This window comes from Botryllus schlosseri, chromosome 12 (genome assembly GCF_051294905.1).
Source record: "Botryllus schlosseri isolate E-star chromosome 12, Bs_hap1, whole genome shotgun sequence".
NCBI classification, from domain to species: domain Eukaryota; kingdom Metazoa; phylum Chordata; class Ascidiacea; order Stolidobranchia; family Styelidae; genus Botryllus; species Botryllus schlosseri.
In genome coordinates, this window is record NC_137247.1 from 1,691,175 (window position 1) to 1,712,736 (window position 21,562).

Below are 21,562 nucleotides of genomic sequence, written 5' to 3' on the forward strand. Positions count from 1 at the left end.
CTCAACTGAATTTTTTTCGCGCTTAGCGCGATTTACTTCCAATCCATTATTATTGCTCCGTATTTAGTATGAGTTTCATATTTAAAAATCTCTCATCAATAGTCGTAACCTCCCATGCCACCAAACTATCCGTTAAGTTTGCTATAGCATCCTGGTTACGATTTGTGATATGACGATAAGGGGGAGCGAAATCTACACATATAGTAGAGGCGTGTTTCAAGCTAACATGGTTGTGATGCTGTCAGCATTGTGTGTCCTGGAACTGAGCCCAAAGCGGAATTAGTAAATCTATGAACAGATGACTGTACACAGATTTAAATTTCAATCCTGTTCTAAGAATCGGGACAACAGACTTTCATCTCTATAGTTTTGACAAATTGGTTATTGATGTCGACCAGCCTATGAAATCTCGCCATTGTTTCTGGCGCGTGTACGATATCATCATAGCAATGTTTGGTTTGTTTCAAATAAGCATATATATGATCTCCATGTCCTCACTATATAATCAAATACCAGCAATATTGCGTTTTGGTTTATGATCTCAATTTTATATAGTGCGGTCCGCGAATGGATTCAGATGTTGAATGCGGCCCGCGAGCTCAAAAGTTTGCCGACCCCTGAGCTATCACATACCACAATTTAACGGAAAATAAATAACAGCTAGGCCTACATAAGTAAGGGAATGTATTTGCTCCGCATTACGTATTGGCCGTCGCTACTATATAATTCCTACAAGACAGTCAAAACTGTTGTATTCCGAAGTCGATAGCGCGTTTCACTGAGCTGCGATTGTCCAATTGTTAACGAATAGTGCATGAGGCAAATTCGTTTATGCCTCACCTGGCCATTGTTTCGCTGCGATGGCATTGTTCGCAATAAAGCCGAACGTCACCTTCCTTGTAGAGATGTAGAGGATCAGGATTTTGGATTCTAACAGGTCAGGAATCCGGGTGATTTTTTTGCAACAGGATTGGATCCGGATTTCAAATTTCCCTGTTTTGCCGGATCCGGATCAGGACAGGATTTTTATTTTGATGAAAACCTGATCAGAATCATGTCAAGTATATTTGATTCAGAAAAGGTATAACTTATATTCTCGGAGTTTATAAAGTATTTCTTACATGTAAAAGTATAGATTATTATCATATATGTTCCGCTTAGGAAATTTCAAGTCGTTACGGCAGAAGTGTCTTGGGCTGCTCTTTAGTCAGTTGTCTGATCTTGGTATAATGTGAGGTTATTGTCTAATTCAGAATGTAAGATTTTGGAATTGATAGCTAGCAATGACTTTGTTGCAGCTGATGAAAATACCCTCACCAAGACGAAAAGTGATGTTTGGAGACAGTTCCGGCACTTGGTACACAAGCAAGATGGGAAATATGCTGGGTATGTTTTGTGCTGCCAATGTAACAAGCCAATTAAGCACGATAACGCTCTCAGTGAGAAGACACATCTCCGCAACCATTTGCTGGCATGCAGTGGAAATTCCAAAAAGCGAGCTAGTACAAAATCGACAGGATATTTAAAAAAAAATTGATGTCCCAAAAGCTGTCAAAGAAAAGGTCACTGATGCTGATGCGGCAGTAGAATTTACTGCTATAGACATCCGACCTCTAAAAGAATTTGAGGGGAAAGGTTATATGATGTTGGTAGATGCATTAATTGAAGTGGGAGCAAAGCATGGTAGAGTTGATGCCAAAACTGTTATTCCTGATAGGAATACTCTGAAGAGGAAAGTAGTTCAAACGGCTTGCGAAGTTAGGAAAAGAGTGGTGTCTGAAGTGAGAAATGCAATTTGCAGAAATGGTTTTATTGGAATATCTACAGATATGTGGACTGACATCAAATGCCGTCATTTTGTGTCTCTCACGGTCCATTATGTCACAGATGGTAAACTGAAAAGTAGAACTTTGACAGTGTATGAATTTGAAGGCAAAAAGAAAGGTGAGAATATCAAGCGAAGCATAATTAACACATGCCACCTGTTGTCTCTTCCACTGCATAATGTCATCTCAAAGATATTTTTCGTGTCAGACAATGGCAGCAATATAAAGGTTGCGTTGGCTGATTTCAATCGTATACCGTGTGCGTGCCACATGCTTGATGGTTGCAGCTGTATTGAGTCACACATTGCCATTGCATTCTTTGACTTGAGCAAGACTGCTGATGTCGTAAAACCAGAGAGTACTGAAATGAGTCATGTAAATCGCATTCGAGAGCTAGTATCATCAGTAAAATCAATAACTGGTTACATCAAGCGTACTGGATTGAACAACAGTCTACCAAGCAGCCTGAAACAAAGTGTTGAAACCAGATGGAATTCTACATTCAGTATGTTACAATCATTCAGTGGTGCTCAGAATGATTTAACCACTGTGCTGCAGGGTTCACCTTATGAATCCAAGCCGTTGTCAATTGATTGGGTGTTGTTGGGGACACTAATTGTCTTTTTGCAACCATTCTATGATGTGACAAAGCTTCTGGAGGGTGACTGTAACCCCACCATACACCGAGTATACCAATGCTTCCATGCTCTTCAGGTGTCAATCACTGACAGCCAAATTTTGAAGTTTCTAAAAGAACGTGGGCTGCGATGTCTTGAAGCAAAATTTGAGATCTGTGATATACATTTGCATGCCCTCTTTCTCAATCCCATTTACAAGTCGCTGATACCCTTTTCAGCTTCTAAGCAGGATCAGATACACAGTTGGGCGCAGAGCTTCCTAAAGGAACTAGAATTGTCTATCGATTATGATCATAATCAAGCTTCTGCATGAGGCAGCTCATCGAATACTGTTCATGAAGACCATGCGTATGAACAGTCAGCTTTCAAGAAAAAACTACACAGCTTTGATGACGAATTTCTCTATTGGAAGGAAGTATCATCTCAAAGTTTAACTGATGAGCTCGAAGACTATATTAAGAGTCCTTTGAGTGACTCAGAGATTTGGGATGGCATCGGCACACTGAAGTATTGGACAAATTCAAGCACAATTGCCAGATATTCGAATCTCAGTAGACTTGCTGTTGGGGTAATCAGTATTCCTGCATCGTGTGCACTGGGCATCCAGTGAAAGGGCGTTCAGTTTGTGTGGGAATACTATGTATCTTAACGATTACCATGTTGCAGTTCTTGAATACAATTTCAGTTATCAACTGTTCATTGTTTGTAGTCATGTAAACTATTATTTTGAAGTTCATCGTGCCCTCAACTTCTGTTGATGTTTATTTTTTTCATGTAGTCATGTAAACTACTATTTTGAAGTTCATCTTGCCCTCAACTTCTGTTGATGTTTATTTTTTTCACGTAGTCATGTAAACTATTATTTTGAAGTTCATCTTGCCCTCAACTTCTGTTGATGTTTATTTTTTTCATGTAGTCATGTAAACTATTATTTTGAAGTTCATCTTGCCCTCAACTTCTGTTGATGTTTATTTTTTTCATGTAGTCATGTAAACTACTATTTTGAAGTTCGTCTTGCCCTCAACTTCTGTTGATGTTTATTTTTTTCAGATATCCCCTAGGCCTATGGTAATATAGTATTTACCGCTACTCATAGTAATATGGATCATGAAGCAATTTTCGTAAACAGGATTAATTTTGGACTCGGATAATGAAATATGCGATTGAAACAGGATCAGGATTGGATCAGGATCATGATATTCTGAAACAGGATTGGAACAGGATCCCAAAAAACCATGATCCGTACATCTCTACTTCCTTGGCGATTTTGAGGGGGTTCTGGTGGTCTGATGCTGTTTATATTTGGATTTTCGGAATCAGTGTGACGATAGCATTTTATTGATACCAGTTGTTATGAATTCCGAGCTATTTATGATGAATTGCATTGTCGCAGGTGAGGCACGACCCGCCCGTGCCTCACCTCCACCGCAACTCTCCTTTCGCGCTGTATTTTTGAATAATAATTAGGAAAATTGATGATGTTGTGTGAAAAAATGTTCAAATTTAATTATTTATGAACATCGCTGTAAAATATCAATAATCCTCGACTCATGGAGGGTTTTCACAATTTTCACTTATTCGCCCTGACGGCAGGTGAGGCACTGCCTTACCTGCCTCATTGGACCGCACGTCACTGCCGTCATATAATATTAAATCTCTGGGGGCCGTGGACCTTTTGAGTCGAAAGTGATACAGCAATGCACCCACATATATTTTATTTATGCTTCTGTGTAACTATTATATTCTCTATGTATCCTGCACATAACGGTTTCGTATTGGAATTTTCGCTTCTGTGAATATCCAGTTTTTAGTCCATTTGTCCATAACACTCTGAACTAAGTTGGTGCACTCTTGTGCCTTCTCGGAATTGCGTTTCAATGTCGCCGACTATAGCTCCTAATAGCGACACGAGTGAAACCACAAGTCCGCTGCCGGATGTTTATAATGTGGCCTATAAACATGAACATGAACAATAATGATTTATACTCGACATTTGCTGTCTTGAGATATTACTTGATGGAAGTATTTTTAACTAAAAATCTTAGAAATATTCTGTATAGTTTTTTGAATCTACTCAGAATGGCTTCGCGGGCCAGATGAAATCACCTGGCGGACCGTATGTTTGACACCCTTGGTCTAGGTAGCTGTATACATTGATATGTTAGATTATTATGATATCGATTGGCTTAGCCGGCTTGTTGTGTAGACACGTTGCGCTGTTGATTGAGGGTGTCGATACTTTCTATAGTCGCTTTGATTAAGTGTGAGCGCACGTTACCATGCAGCCTTCCCTTGATCTGTAAGGGTAGGACTTGGTCCGCGAATGCAGCAGGTAAAATATTGAATAAAGGTATGCAGCACGAGTGTCGAGCTAAACTGGGGTCGCGGTCTGTATCCAATCCTTTATTAGCTAGCTTGCGGGCCGGACCTGATTCCAAAATGTCACCACCAAATCCTTACCTTTGTTTTTCATTGGAATGCTCTATCAGCAAGCGTAGGCCTATATAGCCCTTGTCAGGAATACAGGATATTTAACTAAACGGTGACGTTGGAATTTGGTTTGTCATTTTTCAATGACCTTTCGGATTTCTCTAAATGCCGGAGACCTTCTGCGTCAGAAGTAACACAGAGCTATCATTGCCCCGACGCCAGCTGAGCACTCACACTCGCCGCGCAGCCATCATTTGTTCCCCGGGGCCTACGCTCTCGTTTCGCCAGACAGCTTTGTTACGTCACCATGCCCCTCTTCATAACAATGAAAAATTCGAGGCTGATTATGGGGGTTCCAGGGCCACGGGCGAAGTAAAATTTATATTTTTTATTAATCAGTACAGCGGCAGCTTTCGAATGATACCCGTTTTATCAAATTTGATGCTCGGTAAGCCGGTCAAAAATTACCGTCAAATTGCCTTCAGCCAAATGGAAAGTCTGACGTAGACCAATTTCACTGAGCCGTGAGATTTGCTTGTATCGACACTATATAGGACACTATGGTGCGAAAGTGAGGATCACGTTCGCGTTCTGTGTGTAAATCTCGGAAATTTAGAGGGTCACTCTCACAAACGAACGGCCATGTGAACCTTTTTCATATATTACAATTTTCTACGTCATTATACCATCTTTAGGTAAAATTCTTTGCCTTTCAACTATAGCACCACTCTATGCATGACGGGGGCTACATAAAAAATCAACACTAAACGAGCATGCGCCTTGCCAATCTTAAAAAATGTTAATTGCTTTGTTGCGAAAGAATGCATTGTTGTCTAATTTAAAAAATCTAGCAAGCGTACGGGATCTATCTTGATTTGCTTTGTTTATAGTATTATAAAACCTGAATCCACACAATTGGGGTGCTGCCTACTTTACAACTTGCTTATGGTAGCAAGCATAGAAACCCGTTTACACTCTGCTCAATATCAATGTAGCAATAGTCAGACTCCAAATACATTGTCAGGTCTGGCCTCGACGGCTTATATTCCCGTGCAAGTCCTCGTAGAAATTGTCGACGAAGCGACGTAAGATATTGGCTTTATGAGATTATTATAGCATTAGATTGCTTCAGTTGATATATTTTGTTATATTTAAAAATTTTGCATGTACTTCAGCATTGTCGCATAATGTGGTCTTAGTCGTCGCTAGGTAAATTGTATCTCACTTCACTGAAATGTAGGGTTGAAATTAGCGATATGACATCATATGTCGTCATAGATTCACGTCCGCGGTCACACAGAACCTTTCAAAAAGGTTCCTGTTCACACGAACCAGAACCTTTCGAGGGGTTCACACCATCCCTAGTATTTGGCATATTACAGCTAGTCCATTACGACTATGCCATGGAATGCGGCCGTATAGACTACGTGATTAATCGAAATACGGCCGTGAATAGATAAAGGTTGTCCACCCCTGAGCGTATTCGTAATATGCATACCAGTTTAGTATATGGACCATGGAAATCAATAAATATCCTAATAACTTACCACGGGGTTATATAGGCTACTCACCAGTTTGCGTCATATGATGCATCGCTACCGTCCATCCATATCCATTGTCCCTCAACAACATCGGATGCTCCAATCCATAAATGCGGGTCACCGGCATAGCTATTTAGAAATCAAATCAGTCAAAATATATTTCATGGGATGTTCTTTGCAAGATGATCAAAGCCGATTTAATAAAATCGTTGGAAGTTGATAAACGGATGAAATAGTAGCAGATGCAAGAAAAACCAATCTCCGAAATATTGGTTCGCCATGTTTAGATAGGACTTCATTGAATTGAATACTCACCGAGTGAACGATTACATAACGCTATTCCGGGAAAATCGTTATAGTCTCTATTAGTTCCCTGTATAGCTGATAATATTGCCTCAGTATGTTGAGGAATACCAGTAGGATTCGCAACATTTATTTGACATCCACGATTTGATAATAAAAAAAGGTCGAACAACATCGTAATAATTGTACAAAATGAAATCTATGAGGTTTGTTTTGGAAAAGCAAAGTATCCGGTCTACTTGTGAAAATTTAGTGCTCAGATGCTGAGTGGAAATTAAGTTGCTTTGTATTCGCTCAAATTACTCAACAGTATCCTCATCGTGTTCGTGTTGTATAAGGATATCAGAATGATTAAATAGTATATTCATATTGAAATGAACCCGAATATTTTCGGCTGACACTCGTCAGGGGTAATCGTCAGCAACTAGTAGAGAATTGGAAAGAACATTGTATATCAACAATCGTATCACAAAATATGACGTCACCAGCATGAAATTTCGAATGAGAGAACGTTCAATGTACTATTTTTAGGTGATACACGAACTCCTTTTGTTGACAGAGTTTTGGTTGGTGTATTTTGATAAAAGTTGATTCCAAGGCACACAAATGGAATTGTGAACGACCTCGACCTACGATTCGAAATCGGTCGTCTCGATAATTATTCGCACAAATCGGATTATCCAACAGATGTTTGCCGATGGCAGAATTAATGGCCTTTGATCGATCAGCATCAATCTTAAGTGGATGAGTTAAGGGTGAGCTTTTCACATCGCGTGACGCACGTGTTCTGATAAATCTGGGGACATGTTGGTTTATGCGGTCCTGCAGACGTCTTGACGTTCTTCCCACGTAGCCACAATCACAGTGGCACCTATATTCGTACACTACATTACTTTGTTGAAGTGCAGGAAGCACGTCTTTGCGTGTTGAAGGGAGCAGTTGTGTTGTTGTAAAAATCACATTGGTTTTGACTGTATCGTAACATTTACCGACAGCAGAAATCAATTGTTTTTCAAAGCGGGTGGAAATGGGGCCAATCCAAGGTAGATGGATATAAACATCTTTTATTGTTCGTGCGGTGGGCTCTGCTCGTTTTTCTGCGTTGAATTGCGTTAATTTCCTCTCCATGCCACGGCTGATGACGTATTCAGGGTAACCGTTATCAAGTAAGATTTTTCGGATGTAGTCAAGTTCTAAACTCAGTTTGTTACCCGAACATATCATCAACGCTCTATGCACGAGTGTGCCTATGAGGTTAATTTTTCTGCGCCGAGGACTAAATGAGTTCCAGCGGAGGTATTGGCCTGTGAATGTCGGTTTCCTGAAAACAGACGTTTCAAATTTGTTGGTATTGCGCTTTTCAACTAATACGTCCAGAAATGATAACGAGTTATTGCGTTCTTTTTCTATTGTGAATTGCAAGGCCGGGTGAAGCGAGTTTAAGCGAATCAGCGAATATAGGTGCCACTGTGATTGTGGCTACGTGGGAAGAACGTCAAGACGTCTGCAGGACCGCATAAACCAACATGTCCCCAGATTTATCAGAACACGTGCGTCACGCGATGTGAAAAGCTCACCCTTAACTCATCCACTTAAGATTGATGCTGATCGATCAAAGGCCATTAATTCTGCCATCGGCAAACATCTGTTGGATAATCCGATTTGTGCGAATAATTATCGAGACGACCGATTTCGAATCGTAGGTCGAGGTCGTTCACAATTCCATTTGTGTGCCTTGGAATCAACTTTTATCAAAATACACCAACCAAAACTCTGTCAACAAAAGGAGTTCGTGTATCACCTAAAAATAGTACATTGAACGCTCTCTCATTCGAAATTTCATGCTGGTGACGTCATATTTTGTGATACGATTGTTGATATACAATGTTCTTTCCAATTCTCTACTAGTTGCTGACGATTACCCCTGACGAGTGTCAGCCGAAAATATTCGGGTTCATTTCAATATGAATATACTATTTAATTGTATATTGAAGTTCTGTACCTCCAAGAAGCTCTTCAGAACTATATCAATTAACAATGAAAACGAATATTGTAAAGTGCAACTCAATATAATAATATTTTTAAATTTTACGTTTAAACCGGTGGCTTATAGGAAGGGGTCAATGAGGCCTTTGGGGCCAACATGCACCTAATCAGGGGCTACGAGATGCAGTCTGAAATTTTACGCAATTTCACGCCGAAATCACTTCGCAAATCAACATAAAGTAGAATACCATTGTGTGAATTTGTTAAACTAGAATATTTCCATCCCGCTTCGCGCGATTTTGTGTCAAGAGATATTTGCTTCCAGTTTGGGTATCATTACCTCCGAAAATAGATACAGATACAGAAAGTAGTCTACTTTCCTCAACACCTATTAGGGAATGCTCGCCTGAGACCGTTGGCATGCCGCAGTCTAGCGGTGTGAAACCGACTTAGCGCGGTACTATCGGATACCAGCATTTCGGTGCTGGCCATAAATTTCGCCATAGAACAGTGGCTCTAAACCTGGGGGCGCGACCCCTTGGAGGGGGCGTGAAAGCATCTGAGGGGGCGCGAAGATGGGGTCAACTGAAAAATATTTTTGCGTTCTGCGCGACTTACCTCCAATTCAAGCGTGTTTCTCTGTATACAGACCTAATTTCAATTTATTGAATTCTCTCATCAACAGTCATAACATTCCATTCCATCCAACAATCTGTTGGGGTTGCTAGGATTCCGGTAAGATTTTGTGATATGACGATAAGGGGGGGGGGGGGGCGTGAAAATTTTCACTATCATAAAGGGGTGTGTCTAATAAAGGTTGAGAACCACTGCCCTAGAACGTACCAAGACCTATGACGTTTCGGCAAACCTACGTCCTCGTAAATTTCATTACCAAAGAGATTGGAGCCGATGATAAAATAATGTGCACTGTGACGAAATGCTAATTAGTAGGGCGAAAAAAAAGTCAAAATTAGGTCGAAATTGTAGCGTTAGGTCAAAATTTGTCAAAATTGTTTACAAAATCAAACATTTTTTGACCTCTACATGTCGTTTGTAGGCTATAGTAGATTTTGCGCTGTCTGTGAACTTATCATTTGATAATTTACAGCTTATAGCCTACTTTATAGGCCTACCGTTGTAAACGGCCCATCGTCTGCTCATTGTGGATCATAAACGGTCAAATGAAACAAATAGTGACATGGTTTTATGGTCAATGTACCGCAATATCCTAACTGAAGCAAGACTGCTTGGGCATTGCATGGTTCTTACATCAAGAAGCGCAAGCTGAAAAATTGTGATATATACAACATTGTCAGAACGAAGCAACACGGTGCATCACCAGCAAGCAGTGTGCACACAACTTCAGTGTTGTCAGCTAACAACTGCTGCTGTTGAACGTTCTTTCTCCATTCTTGGCAAGCTACTTAGTAAAAACAGACACTTTCTACCCGAGATAACGCAGTGGTATAATCCGCGGCTGCAAAACCAATGGGTGTGGGTTCAATTCCGACCGAGGTCGACTTCATAATTCCGATAGCTAAGTGTTGGAGGTTTACCTAGGCTCCTCCTCGCCACCTCACCCGCGTAAGCGGTGTCTTACAAAAAAGCCTAGAGGCGGGCCGTGATATATGTTTGCAGTTACGGAAAATAATGAAGAATATCGGCCTGATGTAAATGACCATAGTAGTTGACAAACACCATGAATACCACAAAACAAACACTTTCTACCCGAGAATGTAGGAAAGTATCTTTCGTTGTACTACAACAAATTTTAATTATTCCACCATAATACGTAATGTAACTACTGCAATTCTTCATAGGGCCAGATTTCGTTAAAATACTAGTTTTTTCATGTAAAAATTTGTAAGTTTTTGAGCCAAAAACGTTCTTTCAGGCCAATCTACTTTGTAAGGACAGACAGTTGCAACCAGAAATGAAGACAAGTAGTACAATTTTAACATTATGTGCGAAAACACCTAATTTGCATACGTGAGGTCAAAATTTGGTCAAATTTCAGTTTTTTTAGGTAAAAAAAAGTCAAAATTTAGATTTTTTAGGTCAAAATCTTCCGTTTTTTAGGTAAAAAAAAATCGCCCTACTTATTAGGCATCGTATGAGTCTCAGAAAATGAGTTTTCTTTTACTTTGGTAAAGTAGGTGTGGCGATACCAATATTGACAATCAATACCATACATCACGAAATACCAATATGCTTCAATAAAGTAGTTCAATGAAAATGGTCCAACGTGAACTACCCGCAAGAATCTTATCCAATAATATCGCTTCAACGATTATGAACTACACACGAAATATTATTAGTATTATATGCAATTACCATTAATATAGAGCAAATATTCTTTAATTAACTTTAAAATGATTGTCACGATTCTCACGGATAGGACAACGAAGCTGTGGTAGGCCGATAAAAATAAGTATAGAACATTATTGGGGCACGAACCGATCCGCCGTTTCGATCACGGATAAAAAAGATTAGGAAACACTGCTCACAATAACAGTTCAGTTTTGTACTATTAATCAGTTGGGATGTATAACTTTGTCTGCACAGAATCGTCTAGATCGTAAACCTATCAATTTTGTTAGCTTATACGTGCCTGCAGGACCAAAAGGTTTAAACTCATTCAGACAACATGCTTCGTGTAGACGTCTACGAGAACTCACTTGTCAACCAGCATCTTGGTAATATCAGCGGAATCGACTTTCACAAGTTCGGCTTTGAATCCTCTGCAGTCATCCCTTGCCTGCCACCAAGTTTTCTTCGCGTCGCGGAATATGAACTCGTATGGATATGAATAGACATGTTTATCTGCAGTAAGGCATAATACGATTTGGAACAACATAATGTACACTAGGGTTACCATATTTTTGTAATCCAAATTCCAGACGTTCTTGAGCGCCCACTAGCGGATTTCAAAATTAGGTAGATGAATATGACGTCACACCAGCAAAGCTTTGTCTATCGACTAGAGGAGGTCACGATCCGGTTCAGGAGTATGTGGTTGTGTGTTGCAAGTTGTAACCAGGGCTGAAGCTGCATTTTTTCATCCCCCTACCGCCCAAATAAACACTGATCTTGAGCCCATCGCAGGGTAATCAATGCAACTTTTGGCGGTTTACTATATGCATCTGGTTTCTATATACATCTGGTCGTTAAATGATTTCAATGAATGTGTCAATAACATTGATTCATCAATATATTATTATATAATTTGATCCTCTCTCCGCCAACACGATCAGAGCATAGTGTCCGATATGGTGTCGACGCAGGCAAATCTCACGCCCCAGTGAAATTGTATCACGTCACAATTTCCATTTGGCTACAGGCAATTTGACGGTCATTTTTGACCGGCTTGCCGAGCATTAAATTTGGTAAAACGGGTATCAATCGAAAGCTGACTCTGCACTGATGACGAAAATATAAATTTTATTCCGCTTGCGGCCCTGGAACCCCCACAATCAGCCTCGAATTTTTCATTGTTATGGAGGTTGGCATTGGGACGCAACAATGTTGTCTGGCGCTTTTTCTCTGGATACTCTCTCGTTTCGCCAGACAACATTGTTGCGTCCCAATGCCAATCTCCATAACAATGAAAAATTAAAGGCTGATTGTGGGAATTCCAACGCCACGAGCGGAATACAATTTATATTTTCGTAATCAGTGCAGATTCAGCTTTCAATTGATACCCGTTTTACCAAATTTAATGCTCGGCAAGCCGGTCAAAAATGACCGTCAAATTGCCTGTAGCCAAAGGGAAATTGTGACGTGATACAATTTCACTGAGGCGTGAGATTTGCCTGTGTCGATACCATATAGGACACTATGATCAGAGTTAGCGGTAGAGCTGGTGGAGCATGATGACTTCGAAAATGCAAGGAGCGTAATTGTACATCGTGGGGTCACGACCAGACGGCTTAAGCCGACTCTATGATAATATACTGTTATCTTGTAATTGCGATATCAACGAGACTTATCTCTGTAACTGAATGTTATTTTTATTTATTTGTTGATCGCAGTTTGCGAGGATAGTAGTCCCCATATTAAGACCAATAAATGTGATACTAAATCGCGCGAAGCGGGAAGACATATTTCATGTAGCTTACATGTGTCCAAAAATAATATTGTTTCTGTTGATTTAGGAAAATATTATGAGCTTACTTCAAAATTCCGGACATTTAGACATATTTTAGAAATTCCTCCCGGACGCAGTTTTAACAGTGAAATTCCGGACGTATGGCAACCCTAATCTACACGCGCTTCCCATGATGCGAATTCGTACGCACGCTCCTCGCCTGCGCATCCAAAATATTGTTATCTCCGAACATACCCTTGCTACGTTATTATTTGATTCAGCTGAGACTTCCGAGACGGTGGTTCTCGGCCCCTTGTATGGTGGTGATCTGATCATATTACCGAGGTCGCAGGGAGTATATCGTCTTAGAGCTAAGTACGGTACATATCATAATAAGTTAGCTATTATGTGGAAATGGCGTCCCGCTGAGGAGGAGTTTCATTAAAATGGGATTTTTAGGAACTATTTCCGTATTAGTATGTATACATTGTGTGTCTACGATTCAACGATTGTCCATAAAAAATCTAGAACGAAACTGCGGAAAATTGTTTTCTCATTTTTCGTTTCATTAGATCTATCAACTGATCCTTGATGGATTTGACGTCTTGACTTGAAATCTCCAGTCAGATTTTTTGTTTAAATACTCTAGGTATCCTTTGATTTGGACATTGAGATTTGAATAAATCCGAATTAATGTGTAGTGACCGCAGCGGCGGATGTGTCTTGTGGACTATATTAAGGCAAACCTTCATATTTTCTGTCAATATTTACTTCAAAATAATAGTCGCGTTGCTGAGAATCTGTAGCTTCCATCCTTAAAAAAAGGCATATTTGAATCCAACATAACAAAAGTTGGTAATATCCAGATTCTATGGGAATCTTATAGCCATGGCAGCAAGACGGCTATACAACCCCAAATATTTATGCATATTTTTGCAGATATAGTGAGGAACTATTTTAGTGAAGGCACATCTGACAAATCCGTCACTGCCACCGCAAAATGTTGATACGTTTTAGCCTTAGACTATAGCTTGCTGCACAATCGTTCGTTGCTAATCGCAATCAATCACGCGACCAACATTCTGCAATTAGACGGTTGGCGAGGGAGACAGCGAAGTGGTGCGCGTTGGTGCTATCCAAGCAGGCTGCCTGGGTTCGAGTCCCCCCGTCGGAGGTTATCCTGGGCTCCTCGTCGCTCATTTCGTTGTTCTTACGGCAACTAGAATTCCAGAAAAAAAAATACCCGCTACAAACGAGCAAGATATAGCTTCTAAAAAGTGCCGACGATAAAATAATAACACCTTAGAAGACTGTGACATCGGCCACTATGTCGAGCTGGATGTCAATTCGAGAGACCCAAGCGGGTTGGTCGTTCGGCATCCCCCTATCTGTTCATTACTTCGCATTGTGTGTCTTTTATATCGCATTGTACATTGTGTGTGTGGCTTGGCAGATGAAAAAATAACCTGTCGATTGATTGATTGATTCTGCTCCGCTTTGAGCAGTTTCAATTGCAGGTCCGCTGATAAGTTCTGTGTGGCCTTCCGTTTATGCATACAGTTTAATATTTTATTTATATGAAACGAACACGAATATTCGGCTGAAACTCGTCAGGGGTAATCGTCAGCAACTAGTTGAGAATGGAAAAGAACATTGTATATCAACAATCGTATCTCAAAATATAAGGCCCGACATGAAATTTCGAATAATCGGGGCGATTATAGCGGTCAAGCTCAATGTATGTTTTTAGATAGTACACGGAAGTATAAATTAAGTATAAAATAAGGATATACGAAAGTTACTAACCTGCGGCTTGCGTGAAATGAATTGTAAGCGACGATACCAAAACCAATGATAATATTTCCATTATATTGTGCATCTCGTATTGCCCAACGGGCACGTATACGTTTGTCCAATTAACGTGCTAAATTTATACTTCTTCATATGAAAAGACAGAATGAAATATTTCAATCTATGAAATACATACGCACATAGGCTATAAATTCCAGAAATTACTGAGACTGTAATAGCGACAACTAGTACAACTCTTCATTCAATAACAGCACGAGCCTGATATTTTGCATTCCCAAAGCGGGTGATAATTCAGTGTAGAGTAGTAGTCATCAGACCCGCTGCATGCACGAACCGCATATCGAAAATCTTAGTTTGAAAAGAGCCACAAAACAAAAATTCAGAACACTAATTTATTGCGTCACAATGAAATTTTGGGTATCGAATGGAGTTTACTATTGTGCGCTGACACGGTGCTTCCACACCACAGTCCACACCAGGGGCGGGCAACTTCTCCAGTCGGCGGGCCGAATATAGGAAAATTAGGAACTCGGCGGGCCGGATTGCTGAACATTATTCGCCCATTTATCGACATATACAAGGAATCAATCGTATTTAATGAATGTATTTTAACGACAGCAATGTAACTTCAAAGTCATTTCTCGCCAATTATGACGAAGACAATGTGTATTTGAGAACAGCATTGTCATACAGGCACCACCATGTATTCCACTCTCTGATCAATCAACACACGGTGCCATCCTTAATTAAGATGTCAAGGCCTTCGATAAGCCCGGTACCCCAAATTCACCAAGATATCAATTCATTAGGGTTTATTAGGTGACGAGATAGCGTGGTTGTTCAACTGTGTGGCCTATTTTATCTCGATATGGAATCCATGCGGCCCGCGGCCTCTACGAAATTTGAAAGTGGCCCAGACCCGTGTTGAGTTGGCGACCCCTGGTATAAGCGGTGTCTTACAGAAGCCCAGAAGTGTGCCGTGCTACAAGTCGACGATTACGGAATCAAAAATAAGAAATATCGGCCTGGTGTAAATGACCATTGTAGTCGACAAACACCATGATTACCACCATTACATTAGGGTTGAGTAAATCGTATATGCCGAGAATGCCGATAAGTCTTCTCGCTTCGACGAACTCGCGCGTGTAAGTTCCACCCTCGCTTGCTGCGTATACATGTGTATAATGACATACGGTCACTAAAATTCGACGTATGTAAGCAAGTAGTGGGGAATCTCGGAAGACTGGGCTGCGCCTCACATTAACTTGTAAGACGGAAAACTGTCCGCGGGCCGGACAAAATCCCTTTGCGGGCCGGATCCGGCCCGCGGGCCGTATATTGCCCGCCCCGGGTCCACACCTTGGCTGCGAGTTGTTTGAAATCATGCCTATAAGACTTCAAAGCAGTGCGGAGCAGCTGCTTCAAGTGCTTCTTGGGATGGGCATTTTAAGATGATTTCAGCTCAGTATATTGGTATTCCTTGGGTAACTGGTGGCAAAGTTTAGGTGTTTGGTCTGGTAATGACGTTTCAAGTTACTAGCTTTATAATTACGTATTTTATAGTGACAATTAATGTACAATTGTACATAGTATGTCTTGTACCTATTGAAGTTGCGATGTCAGAACATTGAATCCAATGATACATCAAATTATGTTTCTTTTACATTATGTACAATGATTTCAAGACCGCAGATTTTTAGACCAACTCCAAAGATTAATGTGCTGCGCTAACTCCTCAATCCAGTACGATTTGTTGCGGTGCCTCATACTGCCACATGAAGCTGATACTTGAAAATAAATAGCATTGTGGCTATTTTTCGGTACTATAGTACGACCTGCCGAAGTACCGTAAATCTTCATCAAATGTATCAGTCCGAGTTTAATGCACACCCTTTCAAGGGCAAACGACGAATGACACTGCCGGAATATTTGGTTATTATTTCAACAATAACTTCCAGTTATTATATAATCGAAATTATTTTCGTTGCTATTAGCCGTGGTTGTCATAGCCGGGAGACAAAACCCGCCGTTTCCCCTCCCATTTTCGACTATTATACATTGTGACTCCATACGTGCCACTAAGTCTCATCAGCGTCCGATGAAAAGCTTTTTGTAGCCTACGTATAAGTCGATAATATGAATATTTTGAATATATGAACATGACAAAAAAAAAACTTTCACTAATTCTACAATTTTTCAAATAGCTCTGTTGCCCACCTCAAAATACTCCTGTGGCCAACCAGTGGGGCATGGCCCATCCTTTGGGAACCCCTGCTCTAGAGGAAAGGCAAAATTTTATGAAATTAAATTTCTCTTTTATTTGTTTACGCACACTACATTCATCCATTACAAATTTTTGAAGGACTCCTGATTCATAATACCTAATTGCGCGCAACGATGAGTATATCCGTCGCTCAACTCCATCATATTATGATGTTCAACGGGTGATTATCAAATCCAAGTCTTTTTAAACTCGCATTCTAAAGGCCTTCACTTTCATGACAATACGCTTTGCCACGTATAATCCAACAGTTTGGTGCGCTTCCAGTAGTCTCAGTGTAATTTCGAAACAGGAATTATTACATTCAGTTTTAAATGTTCAATCCACCAGTATCTTTAAGAGTGCATTTTGTTCATAGTATGAACAAATTAATTTCCAATGTCATCCTGAAGCTAGTCGTATGACCTTTGCCGTTAAAGAGATTGTATATATCGGTACTGGAATTGACAACCTTCTGCGGCCTATCTCGGATGATTTGTGAACAAACGCATTGAACAGTTTTTTTGTATGTTACTCAGTTATGTCAACGCTAACGTGATAATGTTTGCCAAAATAACGTGGTTTTCATCGATGCTCGCTTTCATGATGCGCAGATAACTCGATGATAACATATATATCAGTATTTTATGATTCTTGCCTCGTTCACATTTTAAATGTTGCGCCGTTGGTTACATTAGTGTTCGTTTAAAGTTGATGCTTGGTGGGTAAATGTTGAGCAAATAGTACGCAAACCACACAAATGCTCCGTCGATTACAAATATAAATATTCTATATATGTCAAATACATAATATCGTCCTAAATCAACGGTTACTGATATGAATCGTGCACAAGGCCGAACTGGAATTGATCGTTGTTCGTAGCGGTGACACGCAATTATCATGTAATGTCGATTCTTTAATCAAAACAAAATAAACTGACGTCATCCACCGCTAATGTTAGTATGAACGCCGCAGCTAAAACGAAAATTAGTACGGTTGACAAATCGTTATCGATAATAGGAATATCATGTTATCTAACAAGAAATGACGTTGAAATTTTCAAAAATGTATTCCCGGTGTTGCAGGCCTCAATTGTTACATTGCCTTCGAATAAATGTTCAAGGCTCACGTACAGAAACACAAAACAAACGCCATGAATTAATCATTAATAATCGTGATTGCTTTCCCATGCAATCGTATTTGACTGCTTTGTGATTTTTACAGTATTGTACTGAAGCCATTTGGGGGTACAGAACTTCTGAATAGCGTGAAACAATAACTTCATATATTATTATATACTTTATTCACAGTAAAACTGGTAAATACACACATAATCCGGGGAGCAACCTGCCCCCAAAGGAAAATGGCGAGATTGGAGTAAATTTTTAAAATTTCAGTAATGCAGTCAAATTGTTATTCCTATGCAATACACGGAAAAGTCAGATTGCAGCAGTGGTTCCCAACCTTTTTGTCTTCATTCCCCCCTTCAGATTTATTCCGAGCCTTTATTCCCCACCAGGACCGTAAACGCGCGAAGCGCGAAAAATTTATATAATCCATGTTTGAATCGGACAATATGATCGGGAATTGCATATATTTTGCTATCAATTTCTTATCCCCTCTCCGCTCACGTAATCAGATTTACCGGTAGAGCTGAGTGAGGTGTGTTGGAAAGGGTAGGACCTCTAAATATGAATTGGACATCTTCAGGCAGACCCATTGATATACTGACTTCGTTATATGATGCTATTTCGTGACTTACTATATCTGATATGTCAAAAGATATGGAAATCGCCAAAACCAAAAGGCACACACGATTTCAAATTGGCATTACTTTACTGGCTAATAATTTTTCCCTGCGGGATGGCATTTGTCCTATGGGGCTGAGATAGCCAGGACAGGAACATTCAGCGACCGCCACTTAGCCGCCTATGAACAATTAAACATATATGTAGGCTATATTGTATATATATCGAAGTTTTCGGTCACCACAAGGGCATTCCTTCTCGGCCAAGGTCTTCTCGCTGCTGCTCGTTCTGGCACACTTCTTGGAGTCGCATGTTACATGGCCTATAACTTCATATGTCTTGATGAGTGGTGGCGCAGTAATGACCGACGCCGAAGTCTCCATTTCTATAAAATCTACGTATTTTCGTGGGGGAAGGGTACCCAATATTCAAGATATTTGGCAATATTAAAGCGCGCGCCCAGCGCAAATAAAATTAAAAAAGTGACATAAATTTCCAAAAAAATACTCTATAATTTATGTCATTTCACGAAATCATTTTGGCCTCTTCGAGCTCGATGTGGGGTGGGCAGTTATGGTCCTGTTCCCGACTACCCAACTTTTTTGTCATCACAGATCAGCTATATGCTGGTTTGACTACAGAAGACACACTGCCACACCAGTACGCAAGACAATCGCCTATAACTGCAACGTAAAACGTATTGTGAACCGATATCAGTAACGCTTAAAATTTCGCGAAAGCGTTATTTCACGTCAAATTAGTCGTGCTGGATGCGTTTGTGACGCCATCATTGGCTATCCAGCAGTGTTGGGATCAAGTCACTACCTTCGAGTCACGAGTCATTTCGAGTCATTGCATATTTTGACTCGAGTCAAGTCAAGTCAATCGATTTTCGACAGTGACTCGAGTCAAGTCAAGTCACTCGATTTTTGGAAGTGACTCGAGTCAAGTCAAGTCAAGTCAAGTCAAGTCAAGTCAAGTCACGAGTCAAGTCACATTTCAAGTCAAGTTGCCTTTTCGAAGTATGAGGCATGCCTACGCCATTGCATTTTTCTGGCTGTCCGAAACACAGATTCACTGGTCAAGTGGTCATTGATTTTGAACCGATGAACGGATATGAAGTTGAATATACACGTAAGACGGCGCTGTATCGCTTACATATACGTAGAAATGCTAAACTACGCAAGTATAATTGCACAGCCTCAGTTTTTAGTTTCGAGCCAAAATAGAGAATAGAGAAACGAATTGATAAGATGCAATACATTACCCATTTACTAATGGATATGATACAATTCGAGCCTGCGCCAATGGTCGAGGACTATATAAACCAGGGGCGGGCAACTTCTCCAAGTCGGCGGGCCGGATATAGGAAAATTAGGTACTTGGCGGGCCGGATTGCTGAATCGATACATTATTCGCCCATTTATCCACGTATACAAGGAATAAATCGTATTTAATGAATGTATTTTAATGACAGCAATGCAACTTCAAAGCCATTTCTCGTCAATAATGACGAAGACAATGTGGATTTGAGAACAGCACTGTCATACAGCAGGGGTAGCCAATCTTTTTGCCAGCCACGGCCACATTTCGACTACTCATGTAGCCTACGGCCGCATTCCAGGGAATAGTCGTAATGAACTAGCAGGACGCCAAATACTTATGTTAACGTGTCTATGTCCATTTCCGGCGAACTCCGTACTAATCTATTAAATGATATAGGCTGTTCATAGTCGCGCCAAGCGCGAAAATTCTTTCAGATTCGTTCATGAATTTCGTCATTTAAATTAGTAGTTCTACATATTATTCCTCATCCCATATGATCAGATTCACCGGTAGAGTTGGCGAAGGGTCGGTCAGGGCAGGCCAATTATTATTAGTCACTTTGTTGCATGCTGTTCTTTGCATGTCTTGACCTCCCGTCAGGATTGTCGATATAGTGAGGAGAACACGATTCCGAGTTGATATTTCTATATGTGGCGCATCTGTTCGCAACTGTACTGTAGGGCTCTGATTGCAAAGTGCACAACTATATCAAAATTGAAAAATAAAGTCGCATTGAATCGCGCGCTGCGCGAAGAAACTTTGAAGAATAATTAAAATCTTTCAAGAAATCGGGAGTCAATTCGTAAATTCAAATTATACGTCGCGGCCGCCAACACCTACTAATTGAATTACGTGTCCACGGCCGCACAAATTTGCTTCTACAGCCGCAGGTTGGCCACCACTGTCATACAGGTACCACCATGTCTGCTTCTCTCCGATCAATCAACACACGGTGCAGTCCTTCATCAAGATTTCAAGGCATTTCAATAAGCCAGGTACCCCAAATTTACCAAGATATCAATGCATTAGGGTTAAGTAGGTGACGAGATAGCGTGGTTGTTAAACTGTGCGGCCTGTCTATCTCGATATTGAATTCATGCCGGTCGCGGCCTCGAAATTTGAAATTCGCCCGCGACCCGTTTTCAGTTGGCGACCCCTAGCATAATCGGTGTCTTACAAAAGCCTAGAAGTGTGCGCCGTGCTACAAGTCGGCGGTTACGGAATCAAAATAGGAAATATCGGCCTGGTGTAAATGACCATTGTCGTCGACAAACACCATTATTACGACAAATGACATTAGGGTCCAGTACATCATTAATGCCGATAATGCAAGCCTTCCGCTTCGTCGAACTTACGCGTAAGCTCCACCCTCGCTCGCTGTACATACATATGTCTAAAAACATAAAATCACTAAAATGTATGTGGGCAAGTAGTGGGAAATCCCGGAAGACTGGGGCCGGTGGGCCACATTATCATGTAAGACGAAAAACTGTCCGCGGGCCGGACAAAATCCCTTCGTGGGCCGGATCCGGCCCGCGGGCCGTATGTTGCCCACCCCTGATATAAACTATCTTCGAATTTAATTTCAATAAAACAAGAGGTTTG

General features: G+C 40.6%; 2 protein-coding genes across 2 annotated transcripts in view; one reads left to right on the top strand and one right to left on the bottom strand.

The window, feature by feature from the left end:
- The window catches only part of LOC145452525 (macrophage mannose receptor 1-like), a 53,631-nt gene extending 38,860 nt beyond the window's left edge, over positions 1-14,771 (bottom strand). Inside the window, exons 1-3 of the mRNA XM_080330698.1 lie at positions 14,618-14,771; positions 11,403-11,547; positions 6,466-6,564 (exon numbers count right to left, since the gene is read on the bottom strand). Of these exons, the coding sequence (XP_080186824.1) occupies positions 6,466-6,564; positions 11,403-11,547; positions 14,618-14,690 (317 nt within the window). The 5' untranslated portion in view covers positions 14,691-14,771. The remainder of the gene's footprint in view (positions 1-6,465; positions 6,565-11,402; positions 11,548-14,617) is intronic.
- Positions 1-21,562, top strand: part of LOC145452907 (macrophage mannose receptor 1-like) — a 448,907-nt gene that overhangs the window by 263,021 nt on the left and 164,324 nt on the right. The gene's annotated exons all lie outside the window — the stretch shown is intronic.